General features: G+C 36.1%; 1 protein-coding gene across 1 annotated transcript; it reads right to left on the bottom strand.

The window, feature by feature from the left end:
- Positions 1 to 4,097: 4,097 nt before the first annotated feature.
- On the bottom strand, positions 4,098 to 4,919 carry LOC110872319 (probable ATP-dependent RNA helicase ddx52). Its single transcript, XM_022121130.1, has one exon. It carries the CDS (start codon positions 4,917 to 4,919, stop codon positions 4,098 to 4,100), a length of 822 nt encoding a protein of 273 aa, XP_021976822.1.
- Positions 4,920 to 12,487: the final 7,568 nt, after the last annotated feature.

The raw sequence follows: 12,487 nt of genomic DNA, 5'->3' as shown, positions 1-12,487 counted from the left end.
TAGACTAATTTAGCACTTTAACGGATCAACATCCAACCGAACAACCGGACTTTACCCGAAACATAAAAATATTGCCAAACACATTGTTTTCACTTTTCTGAGCTAGTTAGGGTCCCCGAACACCCTAACACACCTTATATTATATAACACACAATAATACACTAACTATATCATTCAAACTTCACTAGATTTGTAACCTTAACATTACAACCCAACCCCATACCCACCCCCCCCCTTCGACGGTCATGGATGTGGGGACATCCCCCACTTCTTTTGATTATTTTATTTGCAAATGTTGGTGGATTAGAAGAATTATACATGTTGGTTTATAAATTAGCACATTAGGAACTTGATCATTTTATTTCACAAACAACAAACACAAGCTCTTTCTCCTTCCTTCTCCCCTTGGTTCGGCGCCACCCTATCACCACCATACCACCACCATCAAACTTCATACATACAATCTACACTCATCCAAAGGTGCAAGAGGTCCAACAACTAAGCTTGGTGCACTCGGAAGCTCAAGGACCGCTCTAGTTTTCTTTTATCCACCACTTTTACGCTTTGAAACTCCCCTAGCCTTGAGCTAGTAGTAAGTGCCTTAAATCTTCATCTTGTTCTTATTTTTGGTGGTTAATAGTTGAAAGAATGATAAAATATTAAGAAACGCTATGAACTTAAACAAGTCTTGAAACATAAAGGATGAAGAATGGATAAAGTAATGAAGTAGTGTTAAGTGATGTTAAAATCATGTTGTTCTTGTGTTGTTATGATTATTGAATGTTATTTGTCAGTAAAAATGAGATGATTCATCACATGGACTTGCTAGATCATGTTTAAAGGCATGAACTAGCAAGATGTGAAGGTTAAAGATGTTGTGGATGATGGAATCATCCACACATGAACTTTGAACTTGAACAAATAAGTGATTTCTTGGAAAATAAAAGTTATAAACTTGTAGATCTAAAGATCTATGAGTGGTTTTTCGAAAGAACCAAGTGAAAAATAGTAGTTTTGTTAAAACTTGGATCTTATATGAAATAAACACATTTTTAGTAAGTAAACAAGTGTATAAACACTTGTGTAACAAGAAAATTTCACAAAGAAATATTTTTGTAAATCATGACTAGAAGTTGTAAATGTTCAAATCCTTTAAAAATAAAGCTTTTAAGAAACTAATCACATTTTTAAAGGTAACAAGACTTACTAATTATGCTAGTAAGTTACTACTTGTTTATATAAACTTTCAAGTTCATAAGTTTACGATTAATGCTTATTTTTGTCAAGTTTGGTAATTAGAGATTATATATTGTTGGTTGATGATTGTTTGAATGATTTTACAAAAGAAAATGATATGCTAGTAAGCATGGACGCCTCCATTTACAAAGGAAACTCTGGCGGAATTTTTCTAGAATTTCAACACTTAGAAATATTTTTCTAACAAGTGTTTACAAATATATTTTTAACTTTATTTTTCTAAATAAACTTCGCCATCATTTTTATTTCAAAATTACCAAGTACTGGAGGTGGATTTTCGTAAATAAAATTTGATAAATATATATATAGGGTAGGGATATGGTAAAAAGTGTCTAAAATGTAAGAAGGGTAAGAAGTGTTTTAAACCATTGGATATTTGATCTAATGGTTGAAATCAATAGGGTATAAAATGTAAATTATGTTTTAATTAGAAGGACCTTATGTAAAAATTGAAGGGCAATAGTGACTTTTCCAACGTTTCAAATATGGTAACCGTTTCAAAACCCCCATCAACTTCCTAAAGATCAGCGAATTATATGGTAACCGTCATCAATCTCCAAAAAATCAACGAATTTCTTCATACTTTATCATAAATAGATCTATAATCAGATTCATGGCGTGGTGTTTTAAAACAACTGGATAAATTGACTATGATTCAGGTCATGGTGTTTTATCTGGAGACATTGTTCATGGCGTAGTGTTTTATCAACAGAAAACATTCCCAGATTTTAAAACACCATGATTATGATTCAAGTCATGGTGTTTTATCTGGAGACATTGTTCATGGCGTGGTGTTTTAAAACATCTATGATTCAAGTCATGGTGTTTTATCAGGAGACATTGTTCATGGCGTGGTGTTTTATCAATACAAAAACATTCCCAGATTTTAAAACACCATGACTATGATTCAAGTCATGGTGTTTTATCTGTAGACATTGTTCATGGTGTTTTATATGGAGACATTGTATAATCAGATTCATGGCGTGGTGTTTTAAAATAACTGGATAAATTGACTATGATTCAAGATGGTCGGAGAAGATGATCTGAATCGGAGATGGAGATGAAACGATCAATCCCTAAAAATTCTCATCGCCAGTTTTTTTTTTCAGTTATATTGTAAATTAATTAAATGACAAAAATGTACAATTACTAATCTACCCTTTTGAATTAATTAAGAGGAGGGACACTTGTCATTCCAAGATTATTTCTTACACTTCTTACAAAAGATGGACTTTTTACAGGATCCTTTACCTATGTAGAGTATATATTTTATACTAAAACGCTTATGTGATTGTTTGTTATTCTGTGCACTAGATATATTATTTTTAGGGTAAAAATAATATAACTTGAAAATACCATGAATTTACGACTCCAAAATAATACCAACGCTCTCACAAAACAAATATTTAAGTTACACAAGTATTGTTGCTTTATGTCACGCTAAAACGTAACTTATGTATACTTTGGAAAATACTCTCATACGTATGTTTTGATAAAGTATTATTTTAGAAAATGTATGAGGTAAAATATAATACTTTTGGAAAAATGTATATATTTTGGAATTAAAACATTTTAGACAAGTGATTAAAATATATTTTCTAAGTGGGACTTAAAATATATTTTTCGGAGTTATAATGTGTACATGTATAAAAACCCCTATCCTTGGGAAGGAAATACACTTATAAAATAATTAAGAAGTGTGAATACGAAATATATGCCTAACTATTTTTCTAAGAACGTTAAACCCTAAGCCAAGGCACGGCCATCCGTCTAATAGGCATTAGTACGTGTAGGTCGTCACGCAGCAGATTGAGTTGGAGATTGACGTTTCAGGATACGCACTTCTGTGAGTTCATGTCCCCCTTTTTCTCTTTACTGTTTTCAGTTTTATACTTCGGGGGTGAAATACATGCGACAATTATTACAAACATTTATTACATGGTATGGTTAGCGTAGGGAGGGTTTATACTTCTAGATCATGTGAGGAGTGGGTACAACGCTTGAGGCCATTAATCCTCGTTGTTAGGACCGAGGGACACAAGAGTGATAGATCTATTTGGGTGTAGCGAGCCCACACCCGTGAGGCCGGGGCGGCCCATAGAGGTGACTATGTATTCCAGCCGAAGCCCGGTAACAAATTTGATAGGTTTGAGTTTCCCTGCACTTTCTCACACATACCAGTGGCTTTGCAACCCATTGGTGATCTCTCTTTTTTTCCTTTTTGCTACATACCCGAGACTTTTATACATACTTTAAAGGTTTATAGATACTCACTTTTACATGAACTCGCTCAACTTTTTGTTGATTTTTCAAATTACATGTATTTCAGGAAATTGGCGGATCTGGCAAGGTATGCATTCACGTCAAGCTGCGTAGGAATAATGATGTCATCCGAGTTTAGGAAGTGTGACCCTTGCCTAGACGGGTTACAAGTCTTAAACTGTGTTTTTATTTCAAGTCTTTTGTCGTATCGTATGAACAAGTTTTTAATTATGTCATGGTTGTAATTCGTTTCATGTGTCGACTTTTAAACAATGTTGTCGTGGTAACCTTTAAAACTTGATGAATGGATGAACATCATATGTTTTCTTTTCATATAGCATTGTTATGATAATTGCTATGGTATTAAGAAGTCACACCAAATAAACCCACGCTTCCGCAAAAGCCAGGGTGTGACACTTCGGGTAGTGAGGCTTCCAGTGTTTGAATCCCCAGAAGGCTTCAAATTTCATTAAACCCCAAACAGGTACATCATACTTTCTCACCGGATAATCCAAAGTTCTCACTTTCAATAACTCTTCCACATCCCACCATGGAAGTGACATGATATGCTGAATATATTAAAAATACTGCACTCCAAATTCTCGTCGAATAGCATACGCATTCACTTGAGGCAAGAATCCCCAACTGATGATATCCACGAGTGACACATCCCTGTCTCTTTTGTAGTAATTCAATGGCCGCTTAAACTTTCTTTCATTGCTCTTTCTAAACCACTTCTTTCTTTCTTCATTCTGTGCATCTTTCGTAGTACCATCAAAGTTTTTATCTTTCAAACATTCAGCAACTTTCCTTCTCAATTCATCTGCATTCTCTTGACTAAAAAATTTAACAAGAGTTGGAAAGTTAGAAGTGTCTTCATTCACACTTTCTTCATCAATCTTCAACCTCAACTCTATCATAGATGTCTGCCTCTTCAACATACTTGTACTCATATTTAGGATGTTGTTGATATCAAACGCATTCAATTCATCTTCAAAGTCAAACTTGAAGTTAGGATCATCAATCCTTGTCAACTCAATAATCTCAGCCATTGTGTATGTATGCCTGATTTCTCCTTCCTCTACCTCAGGCTCTAGACGTAGAATCAACTTCTCAACTTTATCAACATTTTGATCATCCACATTCTCCCCCTCTCTTGTAGCATCTTCAGCCTCTTCATTCGCATCATCATGAAGAAAATTATCAACATTTTGTTCATTCGAAGCTTTAGTAACTTTAATACCAGTACCACCCTGATCATTGTCATCATCATCATCATCATCATTATCACTGTGACTACATGCAGAGAATACATCATCTGCATCATCAACTTTATCTTCATCCTCATCCTCTTCATCATCATCCTCTTCGACATCTTCCTCATCATTAATAAACATCATCTATCAACACATCTTCCTCAAAAATACCAGATACTGCAGATATCAGACGAGGATTCTGAATAGGTGATTCAGAAATAGAAGATGGAACAATTGATTTTTCAGCAATTTCACTAACACCTTCAACACCCTTTCCTTTAAACTTCATTTCAGCATCAATTTCAGCTTGACGTCTAGCTCTAACCTCTTCAACACTTTATTCATCATGTATATCTCATGTTCTTTCATAGCTTTAGCAGCTTCCAACTCTTTGTTCTTTAACTCGAAGTATTTGTTCTGCTCATCTCTGCGTGCTTTCTCTTCTTCTAATTCAGCAACTTTAACTTTCAGAATATCAATTTCAGTCTGATCAGCTTCAACTTTCTTCAACAATGATGAATTTTCAGCTTCCACAGACTTAACACGCTTTTCCAATTTCTTCTCACGATCAACCAACATTTTCTTTTCAACCAGAACATCTTCAACTTTCTTTTCCAATCTCCTTACTTGTTCATTATTTGCAAAGTCAAAATCTCCAATATCATCAAGACCAATATTAACATTCATAGGGATATTTGGAAAGTTTCTGAATCCAGAAGATCCAGGAGTTGTTCGGACAGGTGGTTGTGTGGATGGTGGTGTTTGGAAAATTTGTTGTGAAGTAAGGACAGGTTGTTCTTGGATAGGTGTTTGATGTGGTGGTGAAAGATGTGGTGGTGATAGATGTAATGGTAAAAAATGTGGTGAACGAGGTGGTGTAGGTTGTTTCGGTGGTGATTTATGTGGTGATTGAGGTGGTGATGGTTCAGGTGGTGGTGATGGTGGTTGACTTGGTTTTGACTTTGGTGTATGTTTAGGCAACCTGACAATCAACCTTTTTCTAGCTGCTTTTGGAGAAGCCACTCGCTTTCTAGCACTCGCTTTCTTCCTATCACCAGATGATGGAGGTGTCTGAGATTCTATCACATGCTCAGGAGATGGAACATACACATCATCATCTTTCTCCTCTTTCCTCTTTCTTTTAAGCTGCTTTTCTTTCTCAATTTCAGCTTGAATTCTTTTCGCATGTTCATTTTCATCAATCTCTTCATCAGATGAGGAGCTTGAAGAACTATCGTCACCTTCATCATCACCAGCTGCTGCTTTAGCTGCTTTTTTAGCTGCTTTATTTGCTTTAAAACCTGCTTTAAGATCTTTCAACAACTGTGCAGAATTAGGAGATAAACGAACATCTCCTTCAACATTAACTTCAGTTTCAGCTTCAGCTTCACCTTCAGCTTCATCTTCTTCCTCAGATTCATCAACAAGCATAGTCTCAACACTTTTCTTTCGACGTTTCTTTGGTTGAGAAGATGAACCCTCCTCTGCTTGAACTTTTGGAGTTGCTTTCCTACTCTTCTTTTTCTTCTCCTCTTTCAGAAACCACTCATTCCTTGTCTCTTTGAAACTTTCAAGAATTTTCAACTTATCAATATAACTCTTTTCTTTCCTTTCTTCTTCATTCCTCCAGTTCTGATGATCAACTGGATCTGGATCTTGATAATTCTTGTCTTTGATGAAACCAAAGAATTCAGCTTTTGTCTTTGGTTCTGGATGTTTTGGGTGATATTTGGCCAATTGTTTCAAAGACTCATTATCCATGTGGTATTGCTGCAACAATTCATTCTTTTCATCTCTTTCCAAGTCAGGATACGCATGGTCTATCATCATTTGTACAAAACGAGGATAAACCCAAGTCTTGCTTTTCGAAGTAAGCTCCTTGGGGAGTAGTGCCCCCAAGACACAGCCACGCCAATCGACCCGCCTACTCGGGTCTTGTATGGATATGCAGGAAGGGGTGCTCCTAGGTGTGTGTAGGGGTTCTTCGGCACTTCCCAGTCCAAAACAGACCTCTTGATCCATCTGAATCACAGCCTTGCATATTTTCAACCATGTAATGGAAAACAATCTTTAAAAAGTTATACTTCTTGTTTAATACAAGTGCCGTCACCATATTCATTTGATAATCGAGCATGACATCATACCCTCCCTTCCTGTGACTGAGAGCATGCAGCACTGAATGTATCAGAAACTTGTAAGGCTTAGAAAAACACGCTTTCAAGTAGTTAGCCTTGTTCAGTGGTCCTCTATAACCCATCCGCAGCATACACCCCTTTACCATCCTCTCTGGGAACTTTGTTGGTGAATTTTCTTCATCTGGAAAATTAATTACTTCACGTACAAGCTATTCAGTGATAATGATCGGTTTATCTTTGCCATTCAAGCTCACAACTGAATTTATTGTCTTGTGTTCTTCATTATACGTTACGTTTTGCCAGAAGTGTTCAATGTGTGATTCAAATATCAGATGTTGATTAGTTAGAGCCTTCTGAATTGGTAATCTTTCCATGAACTCCAGAATACTCTTAAAGTCAGCCATCTTCGGAATCTCCTTATCATAAACACAACAGATGTTGTGTAGAGGATCAAACTGCACATTCGAAGCCTGAAAACACCAACATACAAACAAATCAAACACTTAGAAAAATTTTCAATTCAAAACACATTCAAACGAAATTACACCTCACATGAAATTACATCTCAAATGAAATCATCATTTCATGCGAAATAACAAATTGGAACGAAATCATTTGTTTGAAACGAAATTATAGTTTAAAACGAGATTACATTTTGAAATGAAATAGCTCAGTTCAAACGAAATCACATCAGAAACGAAATATCTATTTCGTTTGAAAATGACAAACTCATATCCATAAGCAGATGATCAAATTGATGAACTGGGTTTGTAATTCAGTGAATTCCGAGCATATGTGTTCGTTTTTTGTTCAATTTTAACCACAGAAACTTCCTAAATCTAAGTTTAAACATACAGATCTATCGACATCAAACGAAAATAAGTTCATCAGATCAAATTGACACCTTATACACTATCTACAACACATTCTGAGTCCAAGGGTATGTTAATCGGTCATTTTTATTCTCAATCAAACCCTAGATCTACGTTTTTGATAGTGTTCATCGCCGACACATAAATCTGGGTCAAATAAACACAGTTGCTCACCTTTCCCATGATCTAAGATGTGCAAACCAAACTTAGATCAAATATCAAACAACAATCGGGCAGTATGACGACTTAAAATCGAAGGTTTAGGGATTTCGCACGAAATCGCTTTTACAGTGTCTTTGAAACGAAAATAGAGAAATGGTCTGTTCAAGCGAAATACCCAGCTATATATAGACAAGCTAATTCCGCACGAAATTAGCTCTGATGCACTTTCATGCGAAATTGCATGTCCAAACGAAATCACATTTCAAGTGGAATTACTATTTCGTGCGAAATAGTAATTTCGTTTGAAACTTCCATTTTCCAAAATTTTCAATTTTTTTAACATTTTGTTATTTTTACCGTCACACACAGTTAACCAAGTCCAAGTTAATGACCCTGGTCAACTGTTTAGCCTGCCAAGTCCAAGTTAATGACCTTGGCTGACCTGTTTATGAAGATGCTGATTTTCTGAAACTAATTTTACTTCAAATTAATGAACTGTTAAACTTTCAAAACAATTACCAACACTTTTTCTCAAACTTCTGCTTACCTAACCCTCAAGATCCAAACATGTTCAGCACATAAGACTTTGATCATCTGATCCCCAACGTCCGTTGTCGAAAATAAGATGAAATGCAGTCCGTAAAGCGCTTTATCCAGAAGATAGACTTTGTTTGGATCTTTAGGTTTTGAAAGAAACTCGTTGTTGTTCAACTCAGAAATGTCAATCTCGACCAATTTAAACACCTTTTCTCTGTCACACCCTGACCACGTAAAACAACAAAACGTGGCGGAAACGTCGGGGAGTGTTGTAACAGAATCATTGTTTCACAACCATGGATTAAACAAATTTCGTTTTATTGAATTAAATGAGTTACAATGTCTAACAACAAAGAAACATAACATAATTAACTAGTCTTGCATCTTTTAATGTCACTAAGGCCTCGTGCATTCCTATGTGAGCATACACCAATATCATCATCATATAACTGTTGGTGCACTACGTCTATTTACTTCGTCTTGTATCATGTAATAGATTAGGATAGGTTAGAATATTCTGTGCACGAGGTTCGAGAAACGAAATGTGGTAAATTAGCATTGAGGTCCGCTTATATGGACACTGTCCATATAAGCGAACCACACACATCACACAGGTCCGCTTTTAGGGTTCGCTTTTAGGACAGACCATATAAGCGAACCAGATCTATTATAAATAGGTGCATGTCTGTTTCATTTAGCACGGTTCTGATTCTGTAACGAAGTGCTGTCAAATTGCTTCCAGGTTGTAAACATTGTCAAAATCAATAAAGTGAAGCATTATATTTAGTTTGAGCGTCTAATTCACTGATTCCGCCTTTGAATTGGATAAACGACTCTTCTGATCGACTCATTTAGGGTCAACGACGATCCAACAAGTGGTATCAGAGCTCAGGAGGAAGAGTTCGGCTCAAATTTGATCCGTTTTCTGTCTTCTACACCTTCTTTTTCGATTTAGACAAGTTTCCACGGTTAAAATTGGACAAATTTTTCACAGGACGTGTATTACTGGACAATAACAAACCCTTGAAAGTTTCGAGTTAAAATTCGGATTAAAAATGGTGAAAATTGGTTAAAAACTGAGGTCCGCTTTTACGGTTAATCGGAGATCCGCTCGAATTAACATGTTCGGTCCGCTTTTGTGACTCTGGTCCGCTCCAAAAACAGCCTAGATCCGCTCCAAAAACAGTTGAGATCCGCTTTTAGTGACAGTTGAGGTCCGCTCTTAGTGACATTTGAGATCCGCTCTTAGTGACATTTGAGATCCGCTTTTAGTGACAGTTGAGATCCGTTTTTAGTGACAATAACTGGTCCGCTCGTAAGAAACCATCTGGTCCGCTTTTACGTACAAACCTGGTCCGCTCGAGCATACATTTTCTGGTCCGCTTGAATAACCGTTTCAGGTCCTGTTGGATCGTCGTTGACCCTGAATGAGTCGATTAGAAGAGTCGTTTATCCAATTCAAAGGCGGAATCAGTGAATTAGATGCTCAAACTAAATATAATACTTCACTTTATTGATTTTGACAAAGTTTACAACCTGGAAGCAATTTGGCAGCACTTCGTTACAGAATCAGAACCGTACCAAATGAACTAACACATGCACTATATATAGAGTTCCAGGTTCGCTTATGCGAACATGCCCTTCGAGCGAACCTGAATGACTAATAGTGGTTCGCTTATGTGGTTATGCACATAAGAGCGGACCTGTGGTGTTGGTGTGGTTCGCTTATATGGACAATGTCCATATAAGCGGACCTCAATGCTAAATCACCATTTCTCGTTTCTCGAACCTCGTGCACACAATATTCTATCCTATCCTAATCTAATACATGATACAAGACGAAGTCAATAGATGTAGTGCACCAACAGACTCCCCCTCGGATATTGACGAAGTCTTCAGTGAACATTCTCTGTTATGCCACCTCTTCGGTCTTGATCATCTTTGCCAACTTGTTCAGATTGTAACAATATAAGTATCCTTCAATCTTTCTCTTTGATCATCTTTACAACTTCATCATCAGTAGGCTCCCCCTCTCGTCAAGCTTCCATGCTTTTAGAGATCGACACCTAGCTTTCCAGCTATAAGCTCTTCCAGGAACGATACCTGGCTCTCTGCACGCTTTCGTTTGCATTGAGCTCGTCATCAGACTCCCCCTAAGACTCCACTTTCGGGATCGTAGTCTGGATTTTTCTTGTAATCACTCATACATATGATAACTAACATCATTTTAAAATCATCAATCAGTAACCGTAATCTGGCACTATACAACTTTCTAAAACACTCCCCCTATCAACAATATTTCTGATTTTGACAGTGTTAAAGAATCCAACTCCCCCACAGATTATCATTCAAGTTCAAATTAATGACCTTGAAGATATTCACAAACTGTTTTTGAAGGTTTTTTTTTAAAAAAACTTTGAGTTTCAAATTAATGAACTTGTTTTATTTTCAGAAACACAATCAGCTTACTTTAGATTTTGAAACTTAGCAGCTCAGACATCGGTTCATCGAAAATAAAGCAGAAATCAAAATCTTTTTGTATTTTCTGAAAATGTAAAGCAGTAAAGAAATATGTACAAATATATTTATATACAATATTTTTGTTTTGAATATGCGACAGAGGATCATATCAATTTTGACAAGTCACAAGTACCGTTAAGCTTTAAATCATACTCAGTATTAAACAATTCACATAGACTGTTTCTAAATTCTCACACAATTTTCAATTTACTCAGGATACTATTTAGATGTCTTATAAACTTAGCTCATTCATGTGTCCCACCTCTTGAATATACTCCCGTATCCAGAATCTCAATATTAAAACACACAGGTGATTGCAATAAAATGATGTCTGTACATAATTTAGGGAATGCGAGAACTGAGGGATCTCAGGTCAGAACTTCCGTTAAGCAGAGAGATATCAGTTTCGACTTTGCAGTATGTCCCCTTTAGAGGATCTTTTAGCTACAACAGATGATTATCAATTTTATTGTCTAATCAATCTGAGGGCTATGATGCTGTGTTTCAAGCATTTCAGGCAAAGCATTATCCAAGGACTAGGTCAGAACTACCGTTCAGCAGAAGTCCCGGAATAATACCCCAGACATCAATTAGTAGAAAAACCTAGTATATCAGAATATGAAACCTTTCAAACGAGATTTCAGGGATTATCTATATATCCAAGTAGTGTTCCCCACAAATTTTGCAAGTTTTAAAATTTTAGGTTTATATCCCGAATAAATCTACTAAATGTATGAACATTTATCAACAAATCATCGGTAAAACTGTTTAAAACTTTATACTATACAAATCGTTAGCGTACCGTAACTGTCTACTGATGTACTATCATTTCCTCATATTTCGCAAAACTCAAATTTTTTTAATTTTATCACGTTTTTGTATTTTTCAAATTTTCTAATGTTTTTGTATTTTATGACAATATTTCTCCCCCTAAAATGCAAAATCATTAAAAAAGATTTGACAAACCGATACTGATAGCTTTGTCTCGCCATCCATTTTCTGTTTAAAGTGCTCTGATTTGCAGAAAATCTAGCATATAGTACCCCAATGATTTACAACCCATTGACTTTGACAGTTAGAAAACCGTGCTTCAATCTGTGACAGTAATCATGCTTGTTTAGCCGTGAGGGTTTCGGCGTAGTCCATCAGCAGTTATTCTAACAAAATTAACCACAACCATCACAAACATCAACCAAACGAACAAACAACAAACAAACATCACATATTGTTCAAATTTTCACAAAACAACACACAAACTCCCTGTCTGACCAAACCAGAGTTCATCTTCTTTCTACTCTAGTGCCAGGCTACTCTTATTTGCATTCAGACAATCTTCTGCACCATTGAGTACCTGCACATTCAAGCTTTATCAAAACGCAAACAATTTGACACAAACAAAATTTCAATCAATACAGATAAATGCCGATTAATGCTTCGCGATAAAGGAAGCTCCGGCAATTCCAACCGTTTAATCAAACATTGTGTC

The sequence above is a fragment of the Helianthus annuus genome, chromosome 1, assembly GCF_002127325.2.
Source record: "Helianthus annuus cultivar XRQ/B chromosome 1, HanXRQr2.0-SUNRISE, whole genome shotgun sequence".
NCBI classification, from domain to species: domain Eukaryota; kingdom Viridiplantae; phylum Streptophyta; class Magnoliopsida; order Asterales; family Asteraceae; genus Helianthus; species Helianthus annuus.
The sequence above is the reverse complement of the archived record's forward strand: the minus strand, read 5'-3'. Positions and strand labels throughout refer to the sequence as shown.